We start from the raw sequence: 16,459 nt of genomic DNA on the forward strand, positions 1-16,459 counted from the left end.
AGATAGATAGATAGATAGATAGATAGATAGATAGATAGATAGATAGATAGATAGATAGATAGATAGATAGATAGATAGATAGATAGATAAAAGTGACTTTCCCGGATTTGCTATAGTGAAACCCTCTCATTGATCGTTATGGAAGAAGACATAACGCTCCACCAACCAGTCGGCCCCTCTACGTCACTAAAACTCCCGCACCGTTATGTCATTTGCATAGGGAGTGGTCTATAAATCCGAGCCCAACCTCTGCAGTGGTCTTGGTCGGCCAAGACAAGTTGCGGGGCGTCGTTGCGCACGAGTTGTGAAAAAAGTAAAAACGAGCGTTGATTTCGAGAAGACAGTTATAATAAACTAAAGGATTACAAACATGAGCCGAACAACCACCTCTTCTTATAAAAGGATGTTCGGTGGCGAGCGACCAGGGATGGCTCGGTCCACTTATTCCAGTCGCCAGTACAGCAGCCCGGTGCGCACAACAACATCCCGGGTGTCCTACAGCTCGTCTTCCGCGCCTCAGTACATGTCCAAGGGCGCAAGGGTGCGCAGCAGCGCGCCTCTGCCCAGGTTGTCCACCGATACTTTGGATTTCGGGCTCGCTGATGCCATCAACAACGAGTTTAGAGCCAACCGAACCAATGAGAAGGCTGAGATGCAACATCTTAATGACAGATTCGCCAGTTACATAGATAAAGTGAGATTCCTGGAGCAGCAGAACAAGATCTTGATCGCGGAGCTGGATCAGATGAAAGGGAAAGGCACGTCCCGGATCGGGGATCTGTACGAGGATGAGATGAGAGAATTGCGACAGCAAGTGGACCAGCTCACCAACGAGAAGACCAGAGTCGAATTGGACCGGGACAATCTGGGAGAGGACATAGAGCGCCTCAAAGAAAAGTATGTGCAAACATCATTGTGTCCCAAGATAAAAAAAAAAAAAAAAAAAAAAAAAAAAAAAAACTTAGCTAGATTAGAAGAGTGAGATAATGTGAAATAATTGACATTAAATAAAGCTAACTGGTCAGTTGGGTAGTTTTAGATGGGTTTGGGGCACTTTTAAGATGGCCAGGCTGGCTTGAACCAGGTTTTTGACAACACCCCCCACCCCCCACCCACCCCACCCCCACACACATTAAAACTCTCACCTATATTAGGGATTTATAGTCAATAATCAGTTTATTTTGATCGTATATTTCACGTTTAAAAAAAATTATGCAATAAGTGGAGACTGTAATGAGAAAATTAAATGCATCCATTTTTCAGTAATGTTGCATTTAAACAAAAACATTTTAATGCATGCTTTGGAGTTTTAGATTTTACATCTTGGGAAATGTTGAAATTAAAATATATTTGCATGTCTCTGACTTGATGTTTTCATTGATTCTGGTTAAATGTTACTCAGGACAAAGCCCTTCTGTGTGGGGGAGGTTTCTCTTTACTAGGTCAAAGCTGTTGTCTAAAGCTGGTTAAATTTAGTTGATATAGGAAATTACAAGAAATGACTTTTCATTAGTTTGATGTCAGAAGTACAGTAATAAGGATTTTAGATGGTGTAATTATTGTCCTGGCGAGATGCTTGGATGCAATGAGATATGTTAGTGTGTTAGAGTGGGTTTGGCTGCTATAAAGGGTGTGGCTCTTTTGTAATACTATCTGGCATTTTCAGACTTCAAGAAGAGATGCTTCAGAAGGAGGATGCTGAGAACAGCCTAAGGAGTTTCAGACAGGTATGTGTGTGTATTTGCATATTCTTGTTTTTTTTATTTATTTAGTTTTTTACAAGGACAGCGCTCATTAGTCAACAGAAATATAAATGTAAATGAGCCAGAGTTAGCCGTATAGGCTAATTTTCATCTGTTGCCCTTGGCCAGTTCTTAAAAAGGCAACCTAAAATAAAAATAAAATAGCGTATTACAAATATGACATACAGATAATAGGCACAAACTAATACACAAAAATGTGACAGCTTTGATAGGTTTCTGATTAAAAATTTTGAGGGTTGAGCAACTTGCTTCTTTGTGCAACCATGCGCATACATTACTGTATCTTCTGCAAATAACTGGATCTCTACATCAGGACAAACAGAAGACAGCTCATTAATGTAAAAAATAAATAAAAGTGGTCCGAGTATAGATCCTTGTGGGGGCGCTGGTAGGGGTGTTAACAACAGTGGATTTATGATTATGAACCTTCACATATTGTGTTCTTCCATTTAAATATGATTGTATCCATTTAAGTGAATTGGCTGAAAAATTAAAGGAAGATAGTTTATTAGTAGGTATTCTAGGTTTACCATCTTGAAAGCATTTCTGAGGTCAAGAAAAACAGCCCCAACAGTACCACCCTTATCCATCATTGATTTAATCTAAAAAAAACAACAAAAAAAAATCAACAGGCAACAAACTCTGTGGAGTGGTGAGCTATAAATCCAAATTGTATGGGATGCAAGCGAAAACTATCGGCTCTGACATCCACTTCTCCACCAACTTGGACACAACAGGCAGAATGCTAATAGGCTGATAGTTACCGATCGTGTTCACAATTAAACTAACCTAGAAGATATTCACACCATTTTCAGACCCATTTTAGATCCTCAAGTCATTTAATGAATCCTTAACTTGTTATACCTAAGCTCACCTTGTGATCAGTTAGTTTCAGTTCAAGTATCAGATCAGTCATTACCAAGTGTGACCATCTGAGTTTCATCACAGTAAGGTCAGTGCAGGCCCGGTCAAGCTGCCTCCAGTCTGGCTAGACACACAGAGAACATAGAGCTTTGTCTGAGAGAGCAGGCCTGTGTGTTCATGACAAAGCAAACTTGTAGTAAGACTGGGAGGGGCCAGAGCTTGCAAGGGGACATTGGTGCCTTATGGCCACAGAGAAGAGGACATGCGTGTGTGTGTGGGCAGGTTTGGGTGGTTTACAAGGACATTTTTTCTAGGTTACATATTGGTAATTACAAGGGTATTATGCTATAAATGTGGTTTATGAGGATATTTCCTCAAAACAAACAATGTTTTTTTTATGTAAAAATGCAGAAAGTTTTTTGTGAAGGTTAGGTTCAGGGGATAGAATCTATAGTTTGCACAGTAAAAAAAACCATAAGGATAGCCACACCAATGTGTGTGTGTGTGTTTAGACAAGATATTGATATTCAATCTGGAATTTTTTTTTTAAAATAATGTGATTTTTTTTTTAGTGCACTGACATATGAGAACTTTTTAATATCGCTTTTATATAGTCATGCTTTAAGATGGCTTGAAACTGAATTTCCAATAAAAATATCTTGCAAAGTGAGATTTGAAATACAGTTTTCAGCCTCAAACGCTTTCACGGTGGATGGTTAAAACTTAGAAGGGAATAGGGCATAGGAATACACATTTCTGAATGTAATGCACCCATATTATAGCTATTTTGTTTATTTGTGCTCATGTAACCGGTCCTACTCGACCCACTCCGAGTGGGATTCAAACCAGCATCTCCAGCATGGGAGGCAGGCATGCTAACAAGGAGGCTAAAGGCTACAGCCTCTAGCATCAGTCGCTAGTGTGCCTCTTGAGACCAGGGGCATACCATTACACTCAGTCAAAGTAAAAGTTAAACATTGTAAACCATATAATTACAATTCTATGTAGGGAACACAGAAAAGTAATGTAATACAATCATCAAAACGATCCGGTGCTGTTTTTCTGACCAACCACTTGGTGGCACCATGATTGCAGCGGGACAGTTCCCTATCGAGAAGTCTCTCCTATTGCGTAAGTAGCTTACGCTATGGGAAAACTCAGTTTCTCGAGAAATATTGAAGTCTTTATGTAAAACGCATTGCAGCTGCACAGCAGACAGTGATGAGCGAGGCAGCTCTGTCATTGGCTGTGCTGCGGCAACTGCTCGAACCAGTGACGGGGCGACTTAGAACGCGCGACCAATGGGGGCGCGTCCCGCATTCGCGCGCTCAGAGCCTGCTGAAATTAGCATATGAGGGCTATATAATGAACGTCCCGTCATGCCAGTTCTTTTAGATTTAATCTCCTTCAGCGAAGACCTTCTCTTCGCTGGATCCTCCGGATTTTTGGAGTCTTTCGCCGCCGTGGACAAGCTTACAGCGGGACTGCTGAGAGGACGCCGGCATCTTCAGCCGCCTTCGAAGCCTTCTGCTACGCCATCCGGCGCGCATCGCATATCCTTTACTGAACAAGCGTTCGCCCCGCAACGCTTTTTAAGAGTAAAAGAGTTATTTTCCAGGCGTTGTTTCAAATGCCTTCAGCCTGCGCCTCGTGCAGAGGCCCTCTTTCCGACGGAGATCGGCACATCATCTGCACTCGCTGCCTGGGTCTGGACCACACAGAAGCTGCACTGATTCAGGGCGGATTGCCGTTTTCACCGCAAGCGAGCCGGCTGCCCCCGTGCTGCCACCTCTGTTCGAGCAGCGCAAGAAAAAGCGCCGCTCACAGAGGCTGCCAGAGCACCCCGACTCCGGTGATGTCACGCCGGCTCAGTCCCCGCGGGCATCAACGCTACCAGATGTCTCCCCGCCGCCGGTCCATTTCGCGAGAGCGGACCTGCACCCCTCCAAGAAAGCGGTGGGTCTCGTCTCGTTCGGCACATCAGGGGACGACGACGGAAAGGATGACAGCCTCTCTCTTGACGCTGCATCCGACGACTGGCCGGGCTCGTTCGACCCCGCGCCATCGGCATCAGCGGACACGAGCGCGGACTTGCACCAGCATGGACTTGGAGATCGTCCGTATCCTGTCTAAGGCCGTGGAAGACCTCAGGCTCGACTGGTCTTCTCCGGAAGAACCCGCCCGCAGCCGGCTGGATGAGTGGTTCCTGCAGGGGCGCCGGCAGGCCCCCCGACAGAGACCCTCTCCTTTCTTCCCTGAGGTGCACGACGAGCTCACAAAGTCGTGGAAAGCCCCGCACTCGGCTCGCCTAAAGCCTTCTTTCTCTTCTTCGCTCTCCTCAGTGGACGGCGTGAGAGAAAGAGGCTACGAGGCAACTCCGCCCCTAGAGGAGACTGTGGCCAACCATCTATGCCCACCCTCCACCGCTGGATGGAAGGCCAGAGCTTCTCACCCATCGAAGCCGTGCAGAACCGCATCAGCTATCACCGGTCGCGCATACGCCGCCGCCGGTCAAGCTGCGTCAGCGCTGCATTTGATGGCGGTTCTACAAGTGTTTCAGGCCAAACTTCTCCGCTCTATGGACGAGTCTGGACCTGAACCCGACGCTTTTAAGGACCTGCGCAGTGCTACGGACGTAGCTCTGCGAGCCACAAAGGCCACCGCCCAATCCATTGGCCATGGCTAATTTGATCGTCCTTGAGCGCCATCTGTGGCTAACGCTAACGGAGATGAAGGACGCGGATAAGGCACCCTTCCTTGACGCACCTGTCACTCCGAGCGGCCTGTTCGGCCCTACGGTGAGAGATTTCACGGAGCGCTTCACTGAGGCGCGGAAGGATTCGCAAGCTATGCATCACTTCCTGCCTAAGCGCTCCAGCTCATCTCAAAAACTGCAGCAGCAGCGAGCCAGGGCAGAGCCGCCCGTCTCCCAGCCGAAGAGCAGACCTGAAAAGGACGCTCGACGCCGCTCGCGTTCCGCTGGCCGAAGAAAGCCGCAGGAGCAACGAGGACCTCGACCCAGAATCACCCTGAACACAGAGCCTCGTAAGTCTTCCTAGCAGCAGGAAGAAAGAGAGGGAGTACGTGTCTCGCAAATGCCGGACTGCTCCCTCGCAAACATTTAAAACATTACCCAGTCCCCTTACAGGCGGCTGGAAATGTCTATACAGCAGTCAATGGGCCAGTCATAAAACTCGCTCACCTGCAATCAAACGCCGTTTTCACGGCGACACACAGAAATCACCAAAAGAGTCATTTTCTGCCTGTGTCACTAAGGGTTCACATGTCCACACTAAAGTGCGCATTCCCACATATCAATACTGTCCAAACAGTGCCAAACACCTCCCCAGCTCAGGCTGGATGTCTCAAAAATGTAGATCGTGTGCCTATTGTCATGTATGCACCACTACACACAAGCACTGTTCCCACAGTTATAAACACTTCCCCAGTAAAAACGGGAAGTGCTATAAGTGTAGCGCGTGTGCCTGCCGTATTGCACGCACCCCTACACACAGCTACCCACACAGTTTCAAACAGCTATGCCGCAAACATCACAGATGCAATGCGCGAGCTAAGAAACTCCCCGCTAAATGCGGAAAGCTTTATGAATGTGGCGCGCGTGCCCATAATGATGAATGCACCCCCACTTCAAAACACTGTTCATACAGTTTCAAGCACCTCTCCGACTCATGCTGTGAGCATTTCGGAAATAGTGCATGTGCCTGTACTCTCACACGCACCTCTGCACTCGGCACTCAATACGGCTGCTCAGTGCGCACCTGCGCCTCTGAGAGCCGTAGATCCTGTGTTAGCACAAAGCGATTTGCCGGCGGGGCCCATACGTCACTGTGACACGCCCCCAGCCGGCATTCAGCCCATATCTGTGCGAGCAGAAGCCTGGGAAAAAATCCCCGACATGCCGAAATGGGTTTTGAACATAATAAAACACGGATACTCACTTCAATTCGCTCGCAGACCACCCCGCTTTTCAGCGGTGGTCGAGACGAAAGTGAGGAAAGATGTGTCACATGTTCTACGCACCGAGGTGCTCAAACTGATAGAGAAGGGCGCTATAGAAACTGTTCCTCCCTCTTTGAGCGAGGCGGGTTTTTACAGCCGATATTTTCTCGTCCCGAAAAAGGACGGTGGCCTTCGCCCCATCCTGGATCTCAGACATCTGAACAAAGCCTTAATGATTCGCTCGTTCAGAATGTTAACAACCAAACATATCCTCGCGCAAGTTCGCCCCGGGGATTGGTTTCTATCAGTGGATTTGAAAGACGCTTACTTTCACATCCCGATAGCGCCTCACCACAGGCCCTTTCTGAGATTCGCTATCGAGGGACAGTCATACCAGTACACAGTACTACCATTCGGCCTATCATTGGCCCCCCATACATTCACGAAATGTATGGACGCAGCACTTTCCCCCCTGAGACAGCGGGGAGTGCGGATACTGAATTACCTCAACGATTGGCTAATCATAGCACAATCAGAGGTTCAGTTAATGACACACAGATCTTGGACTATCAGCCATTTACAATGCCTGGGTCTGAGAATAAATTTTGCAAAGAGCGTGCTATCCCCCAGCCAGAATATTTCTTTTCTGGGAATAGTGCTAGACTCAGTGCAGATGACAGCGCACCTCTCATCAGAGAGCGCGCTCTCTATTCGACGCCTTGCAACATCGTTCAGAACGGGCGCGCACGCCCCCGTCAAACGATTTCAGAGAATGTTCAGTCTCATGGCCTCGGCATCAGCTGTACTCCAGCTAGGATTGTTGCACATGCGTCCTCTCCAGCGCTGGCTCAAGAGCCGTGTCCCCACTCACGCGTGGCGCTCGGGCCACTTTTTGATCAGAGCGAATCACGGCTGTATAAAAGCCCTGACGCCCTGGAAAGCCATAAACTGGTATCAAACCGGTGTGAGTCTGGGCGTGAATACGCGGAGAAAAATGATCACGACAGATGCCTCCAAAATAGGATGGGGGGCCCTTTACGAGGGCAGGCCTGTTTCCGGCTTTTGGTCAAACCCGGAAAAGCGCCTACACATAAACTGTCTGGAAATGAAAGCGGTCGCCTTGGCTCTCAGAACCCTGCTTCCGTACCTGCAAAACGAACACGTCCTGGTCCGAACGGACAACATGACGGTAGTTTCGTATATAAATCGCCAAGGTGGACTCAGGTCGAGCTCCCTGCACTCTATGGCCAGGGAGCTTATCCTATGGTCACAACACCACCTGCGCTCGCTAAGGGCAGCGCACGTGCCAGGCGTCCTGAACCAAGGAGCGGACATGCTATCCAGAGACAAAGTTCTCCCAGGAGAATGGTCTCTCCACCCTCTGACGGTTCAGTGGTTATGGCGCACCTTTGGCGAGGCAGAGGTCGACCTCTTCGCCTCCAAGGAAAACGCGCACTGCCCTCTCTTCTTCTCAAAAAGCACAGACGCGCTCGCCCAAGTTTGGCCGAGCCGCCCCTTGTATGCTTTTCCCCCGATCGCGATGCTGCCTCAGGTCATCAGTCGGATCAGGGAGGTGAAATGTGCAGTGCTCCTGGTAGCCCCACTCTGGAAAAACCAGACGTAGTTTCCAGAGCTGGTACAGATGATGCAATCTGCCCCATGGCCGATTCCGCTGAGGCAAGACCTCCTCGGACAGGCCAGCGGGATGATTCTTCATCCCCGCCCCGATCTGTGGGCCCTCCATGCATGGCCCCTCAACGGGTTCCCGAGAACCTCCCCAGTGGAGTTCTGAAAACCATTACTGAGGCGCGAGCCCCCTCTACGAGGCGCTTGTATGCCCAAAAGTGGAAAGTGTTCAGTGACTGGTGTGATACCAAGAGCTTGAACCCCAAAACGTGCGAGATACCAAGTGTACTCGCCTTTTTGCAGGAGCTGCTGGAGGCGGGCCGCACACCCTCCACGCTCAAAGTCTATGTGGCTGCCATAGCAGCGTCACACAATCCTGATAAAGGACATTCATTAGGAAAAAACTATCTGATCGTTCGTTTCCTAAGAGGCGCCAGGAGGATGAACCCTCCTCGCCCACCTTCGGTGCCGATCTGGGACCTGGCCACGGTCCTGGACGCACTCAAAGGTGCCCCGTTCGAACCTCTCCGAACCGTGCACCTCAAGCAGCTCTCGCTCAAAACCACGCTCTTGCTGGCACTCGCTTCAGTTAAAAGAGTGGGCGACCTGCACGCGCTGTCATCAAGCGCTGCTTGCCTGGAATTTGGACCTAACGACTGCAGAGTTGTCCTTAGGCCAAAGCACGGGTATATTCCTAAGGTGCTCTCTACACCCTTCAGAGCACAGGTGATATCTCTGGCAGCGCTATCGTCCTCAGCAGACGAAGGTGCTGCAAATTTACTCTGCCCGGTCAGGGCGCTAAGAGTATATTTGGAACATTCTGCCCTGTTCAGACAGACGGAACAATTATTCGTATGCTTTGGCGGCCGAACTAAGGGTCTCGCTGTCTCAAAGCAACGAATATCGCGCTGGATAGTGGATGCTATAGCGTTAGCTTATGGAGCCAAGGGCCTTCAATGCCCCTTAGGCGTCAGAGCTCACTCTACGAGGAGCATGGCCTCCTCGTGGGCATGGTCGAGTGGGATACCCATTGAAGATATTTGTGCGGCGGCAGGCTGGGCCTCGCCTTCGACATTTATCAGGTTTTATAACCTACAGGTCCCCTCACTGCATTCCAACATTCTATCAGTCTGACTGTGGAATGAACTGGAGTATGTATATGCTGGGCATCATCTCCTCCCTTATAAGGTCCGTCTCTGACCGACTTAGAGGGTTTATTATGCGTACCAGTACACAAAAGCTCAGTACATGAGATATGTGCTTGTGTTTGTACAAGGAGCGCCCACCTTGAAGGCAAGGGCTCCTGTCATACCCCACTATATAGCTTCGCCGCTGGCCGGCTCGTGGAATATCACTTTGCTTTAAGGCTCAGGCACCTGCCTCTGGCTTTATAGAGCGAAGTCAGCACGCACAGCGTTTTACATGGTGTTCCCATAGCGTAAGCTACTTACGCAATAGGAGAGACCTCTCGATAGGGAACAACTCGGTTACTAACGTAACCTCGGTTCCCTGAGAGGAGGGAACAACTATTGCGTAAGCTGCCGTGTCTGTGCTTGGTCAGTTCGCTTCAGTCGATTGAACCTAAAAGAACTGGCATGACGGGACGTTCATTATATAGCCCTCATATGCTAATTTCAGCAGGCTCTGAGCTGCGAATGCGGACGCGCCCCATTGGTCGCGCGTTCTAAGTCGCCCCGTCACTGGTTCAAGTAGTTGCCGCAGCACAGCCAATGACCGAGCTGCCTCGCTCATCACTGTCTGCTGTGCAGCTGCAATGCGTTTTACATAAAGACTTCAATATTTCTCAAGAAACTGAGTTTTCCCATAGCGTAAGCTACTTACGCAATAGTCGTTCCCTCCTCTCAGGGAACCGAGGTTACGTTAGTAACCGAGTCGTTTTCTGGTACCGATCTCTGGTTCCTGGTTCAAGATGGAGAACAACAACCATTTTAAGTGTTGGTTGGAGTAAAAACAACTCAAAGTAGCTAATGATTTCAATGTACCTTGGGGCATAGCTTCATGCCATCTACCTGGAACTCAAAAATCAAGAGTTCATGGCAAATTTGCTGCAAATTCGCCACTGACAATTTTCACATGCAAATGAGTTTGTGGAAAACTTGTGGTAAATAGACCATTGTCGCAAAAGGTTTGCTGCAGGTTCACCACTACCTTTGAAGATCTGCAAACTTCTGGCAAACATTTGCGGCAAATAACAAGCTCATTTACTCGTGAAAATAAGAATTTGCAAACTTATGGCAAATTTGCTTCAAATTTGTGGCAAGTTCAGGTTTTTTGTAAGGATGCACTGTTTTATTATTTGCCAATTTTTATAAAATTAATACACTAAACATTACATTATCTGTTAAAAATATATGCTGATGCGAGTGAAAAGATGAGACGAAAATGAAAACAGTCTTCCATTAATTATTGGGTAACACTGCCACGTTGAGGAAAAAGGTGAAGTGGACTAGAGTCGTGTAATATTGAGTCCCCCAATGAAATTCTGTCCCACTAGTAACCTAAAGCGATTTCATTGGCTGATAGAAGCTGTTTTAGGTATTCTATACAGTGCCTGATTGAAAAAACAAAAACAAAAAAAACATTCAACATCTTAAAGATTTATGTATTCTTACTCGTGAAATACATCAATTAAAGTAATCTAAGCTGTCCTGTTTATGATATTTCACATGTTATAACCAGGACAACAAACTGTCAAATTAAACATTTCTCTTTATGTTTTCAGTTTGTATGCTAACTGATTAGCCAGCTAAGCTAACATTCCATCATCCAATCAATGCAGTTTGCAAGCTAATGTTCAGCACATATATATAAACTTTTTTAGATAAAAATGTTCATTTTCATATGGTAAAACAGCTATGTAATGCTGTATTTACTGACTTTATTTATGTGATTAGCTACAAAATAAATTATTAATGGACACATTTGATCATGCATTACAAAGACCTACTCAAGGCTCAGTGTTGCATGACGCTGAAACTGTTGTAGCCTATAAGTTCCTTAATAAAATAAACAACATAAAAGAACATTTGTTAAAAGTAAGTAAACAAAGTTCTCCAACGTGCACAAACAGAGAGCTGAAATTGTACTTTTATCTGTTTTATTTATTTTCCCCAAAGGATGTTGATAATGCCTCCCTTGCTCGTCTGGACTTGGAGAGAAAAGTGGAGTCCTTGCAAGAGGAGATTGCTTTCTTGAAGAAGCTTCATGATGAGGTACAGAACCATCCAAATATTCTGCTCACATGTTTGTTAAGATCAGGGTAATTACAGGTAAATAACAGTGGTTAAACAGGCCAATGGAAAAGGTAGTAGTACCAAGAGAAAGGCACAAACTAGTACATGGTGTTGTGTCTGCATTACAGAAACAGGTTCTTTTGAGCTTTTGTTAACCTTTCAGTAATTTTCCCATCATCTCTCTGCAGGAACTTGCAGATTTGCAAATTCAGATCCAGGAGCAACATGTGCAGATTGATATGGAAGTGGCCAAACCTGACCTCACTGCGGCCCTGAAAGACGTTCGCCAACAATACGAGACTCTGGCCGCCAGGAATGTCCAGGAATCTGAGGAATGGTACAAATCCAAGGTCTGTCTTTCAGCTTTATGACTCATTGATAATCTCCAATCACCCTTTTGATTTAACTTACTTTGTTTGGTTAAATAAATATATTCATTACATTTGTAGGAAACAAAACTCACAAATGAGATCTCTTTCATTTCTCAATAGTCAATATATAGTTCATCTCAGATAACAAGGAATCTAAATAGAGAGCAAATGGAGATTTTTGATGAAGTCGTCTGCTTCTATGATTATTCTCCTGAAAAAAAAAGTCTCCCCTAGTTTCAGAAGAGATTTCTACAATGTTTCAAACTATACTCGTCAGAGATTGTACTAGATGTAGTACAACATTTCTTTGCAAATTTGTATCCATCTATCCATGACCAAATTACCTGAGCTATGCAATCCACATTATTGTACAGCCCTATACTCTTACTACATGTCAACAATTGTTTTGTTTATATTTATTTAACTAAGGGATTTAATAGCATAATCCTCTCTCGGAGATCATGGTAGAAAATTAAATGAAACAGATTAATTCAATTTAACTTTGAATTGATGTAAGTGTCAAATGGCATTATATGCCAGAGCAGAAACCGTGGTGATCTGGTAGGACAGGCTCAGTTCAGGATCAGCTTCTTAAGACACAACAGATGGTGTCATTGATGCTTGTTTAGATTTTGAGACCATCTGCTCCTCTGTACTGATCATCTTAATGGACCAATAGATCTATAATTACCTTACATCGTCAAACATGAAACTAGCAGAGTCATCAGTATCATTGAGAATGGAAGGAAATAAAAGACAGAGAGGCAGATGGAGCACAGAGCATTTAAACTGTTTATTGTGCAATATTACAGCCCTTTATCTCAGCTTCCCTCTCTTCCTGTAGTTTACTGACCTGTCAGAAGCTGCTGCTCGTAACACCGATGCAATTCGTCTGGCCAAGCAGGAAGCCAATGACTACCGGCGTCAGCTTCAATCACTCACCTGTGACTTAGAAGCTCTCAAAGGAACGGTGAGTACTTGATAATGTTATGTTAGTATTTATTAAATGCTTTATATGTGTGGCTCTCAACTACTTTTGCTTTAGGACCCAGATTTTATATTGCATCAAGTAACAAAGTACCAAAATTGTTAATCGTACAAAAGTACGATTTTGTTAAAGATTGCACAATTCAATATTGATGGAAATTTGTTATGAAATTGAAATGTGTAAATCTTAAAAATAGGCTTAAATATGTTTTGAGGGTAAAAATAGTGTAATATATTTAATAATTAAAATAATCAGCCTGATGTCCTGATCTCATGAAAATTATGTGTTTCCTTAAGGCCAAAGAATACTTTGGTTGTCCGCGTTGTTGATCTCTCCATGCACAGTATGCTTGACTCATATTTCATCATCAGCACTGTCTGCATGGACTGTCCGAGTGTGGCTCATATTTTCTTGACCTGTGGACAGTCCTCGTCTGTGCGCATCATTGGCGCATGTGCCTGCCATTGACTGTACTAAAAGAGGATCACAAAGCAGTTGAAGTGCGCATATGTCGAACATGTCCATATTCGCTTGCTTTCAACAGAGTATACAGAGTATATTATAACACAGTTGGTCGGGGTGATCCGATACAGAACACAGAAATGACCATTACATATATCATGGCAGTTCAGAGGTGAAATGTCCTCTGTATGGTGCTAAAAGCAAGAGAGACTTTTCTCCCAAACAGATGAGGTTTTTAAGGTTAATTCTCTATAAAGTTTTAAATAATCAAAACATACCTTCCTACCCTTAACTTTAAACCTGAACCTACATAACTGATGGTGTCAGAAAAAGCAAATGTGAGGTGAAAATTGCAAATGGTGAAGCAACCACATCATTTTGTGGTACTTCTTTTATACTTTGATACTCATTTGTCGACGACTCGCATGCATTCGGGACTCGTACCCTGGTATTTTCATCAAAAGTGTAACGCTCTATCAGTTGAGATATTAAATACAGACCTATTTTTGGGTCAAGAACAACTGATTTATACTAGAGCTCCTATTATTACAAAAAAACAATGTGATCCTTGCTTATAATTTCAGAATGAGTCCATGGAGCGTCAGATGAGAGAGATGGAGGAGAACTTTTCCATCGAAGCATCTGGTTATCAAGACACCATAATGCGCCTAGAGGACGACATCCGTAACATGAAGGATGAGATGGCACGTCATCTACGTGAATACCAGGATCTGTTGAATGTTAAGATGGCTTTGGATATTGAGATTGCCACCTACAGGAAGTTGCTGGAGGGAGAAGAAAGCAGGTGAATTTTAGCTACAGAGAGTGAATTTTCATGAATATTCTAGCTAGCTAGAGTCCCCCAGCCACTGGGGGTTGCGTCAAGATGGCCAGCTGGTGTAAAAAACCTGTGCCAAGTCAAATATGCTGATCATGGATGGTCTGCTGTGGTGACCACTAATCGGAGCAGCCGAAAGAAGAAGAAGAAGATTCTATCCATCCATCCATCCATCCATCCATCCATCCATCCATCCATCCATCCATCCATCTATCTCTCTATCTATCATCTATCTATCTGTCTAGCTAGCTATCCATCCATCCATCCATCCATCCATCTATCTCTCTATCTATCATCTATCTATCTGTCTAGCTAGCTATCCATCCATCCATCCATCCATCTCTCTATCTATCATCTATCTGTCTAGCTAGCTATCCATCCATCCATCCATCCATCCATCCATCCATCTATCTCTCTATCTATCAATCTGTCTAGCTAGCTATCCATCCATCCATCCATCCATCCATCCATCCATCCATCCATCCAGCTAGCTTATTTGTTTATGGGAATCTTACATTTCCTTTAATATTTGAGGACAGTTTCTTTATTTTAGAGTTTCAATTTTTAAATACATGTCTCTTACAATGTTCACAAAGTGTGATCTCTTTCTCTAATACAGGATCACCACACCCTTTCCCAACTTCGCATCATTAAACATACGAGGTACAAACCCTTTGATTTCAACAAAATCCTTTCGAACATGCTTTTGGGGGGAACTGAAATATGTCTTAGCGTTGTGTTGAGAGGAATTGCTCATTTTAAGTGTGATAGCCGAGGATTGGCTGTGCTCTCTGTGAGGAATAAATAATACAGTAGAGAAAGCAGATCTTGCAGGACTAGATGGGCCATGAATCAGTCTGAAAGATGCAATTAGAGCTAGAGTCTTGTCTTGAAGGCTTGTAGTAAAACTAGCCTGGATTTTTCTAATGAAATTACGATGTACAGCATATTAATATTCTGCCTCCAGAGTCCATGAAGGAAACCAGACCTTTGATTGACAACCTGTCTAAGAAGGTGGTGATAAAGACCATTGAGACAAAAGATGGACATGTGAGTTACAGTACATTAACAATCAGAGAACATTATGAGCTTGTTCATTTTAAATGAAAACAATGACACATTTTGACCTCTCTTTCTAATGTAGATAGTTAATGAGTCCACCCAAAATCAAGATGATCAGGAATGAACTGGATGTGAACCTGTGACCAGTAGGGGCACTGGAAAGCTGAAGAAGGCGGCACTGGAATAGAACAAGAAATTAATTTCTGTTTTTTCTGTTAAAAGTAAAAAAAAAACAGCTTTAAAGTGCCTTTTTTGCATTGCCACACTAGAGAGGTATGTTAAATAGATCTGTTTTAGAGCTGAAAAGACAATGTAGGCCACTTAGTAAACCAACTATATTCTGGTTTATGTTTACCACAATGTCTGTAGTTTACACTGTTGAAGACCACAGCGATACTGCTAACTTTTTCTGTTTTGTATAATCATTGATGTTGACCAAAAACTTGATGAACTTCTGTCTCTTGCACCAGAAGATGACCAAAATGTCAACAAATTTCTACAAGTTCAATAAACCTTTTCAAAATGAATGAGATGAGAGCATCTTGATAACACTGAGCAGTATATTATTTCAGCTATTTTATTTTTAAAATCATATTTGCATTTATCCATTTAGCAAAAGCTTTTATTGAAAGTGACCAACAAACTGGGAAAAGCTGATTCTGATTTCTCCCCTTGTTGTGAAAGGCGCATTTTCTTGCCATGTTTTTCTGGACATTTTTCCCAAAACAGCATTCCAGACAAAAAAAAAAAAAAGAAATCCTTTTGCACAAACCCTTCCACGTCATAAAAATAAACGGATTACCAGGATCTTTTCTAAAAGTGAGCAGCATAACAACATGTTTTATGGTTCAATTAAAGGTGGAACACAACAATAAACCTAATGAGGTTACCCTTATGAGATTATCATGTCATCATGTTTAATAAATATTTCATCTGCATGATTAAATACTGTAGGTGTGAAACAAGAAAAGCATAACCTGTTTTAAGAGATCCGGATAGCACAATCTACAGTCAGAAGTGGTTTGAGAGTGAAAAAGTGTTTTCATAAGACTTCAGAGTGCTTTTATGGCAAATTATTATTATTTATTTAAATTAATTTTTCTTGTTTGGATGGGTGTAGAGAGCTTCGTATAAATGCTCCCACAAGTATGGAGGGAAAGGGCAAAAAACAAAAAATAGTCCCAGTCTGAGGAGGGATTTGGTATATTGGCATTAGCACTGTGGCAGCATTAAGATATTACAATAAATCTCTGTTGAGGCCGACATTAAAC

At 44.3% G+C, this 16,459-nt stretch overlaps 1 protein-coding gene across 1 annotated transcript; it reads left to right on the forward strand.

Moving 5' to 3' along the window:
- Positions 1-96: 96 nt before the first annotated feature.
- Positions 97-16,083, forward strand: LOC127634843 (vimentin). Its single transcript, XM_052114550.1, has 9 exons — positions 97-897; positions 1,667-1,727; positions 11,351-11,446; positions 11,656-11,817; positions 12,683-12,808; positions 13,873-14,093; positions 14,746-14,789; positions 15,094-15,176; positions 15,271-16,083. The coding sequence occupies exons 1-9, from the start codon at positions 371-373 to the stop codon at positions 15,310-15,312; spliced, it is 1,362 nt and encodes a 453-aa protein (XP_051970510.1). The 5' UTR covers positions 97-370; the 3' UTR covers positions 15,313-16,083.
- Positions 16,084-16,459: the final 376 nt, after the last annotated feature.

This window comes from Xyrauchen texanus, chromosome 42 (assembly GCF_025860055.1).
Source record: "Xyrauchen texanus isolate HMW12.3.18 chromosome 42, RBS_HiC_50CHRs, whole genome shotgun sequence".
NCBI classification, from domain to species: Eukaryota; Metazoa; Chordata; class Actinopteri; order Cypriniformes; family Catostomidae; genus Xyrauchen; species Xyrauchen texanus.

Excerpts from the sequence above, each read along its gene's own strand:
- LOC127634843 (XM_052114550.1), top strand. The coding sequence starts at position 371 with ATGAGCCGAACAACCACCTCTTCTTATAAAAGGATGTTCGGTGGCGAG. Across the intron at positions 898-1,666 it reads ATAGAGCGCCTCAAAGAAAA|ACTTCAAGAAGAGATGCTTC; the intron begins GTATGTGCAAAC and ends TGGCATTTTCAG. Across the intron at positions 14,094-14,745 it reads CTGGAGGGAGAAGAAAGCAG|GATCACCACACCCTTTCCCA; the intron begins GTGAATTTTAGC and ends TCTCTAATACAG.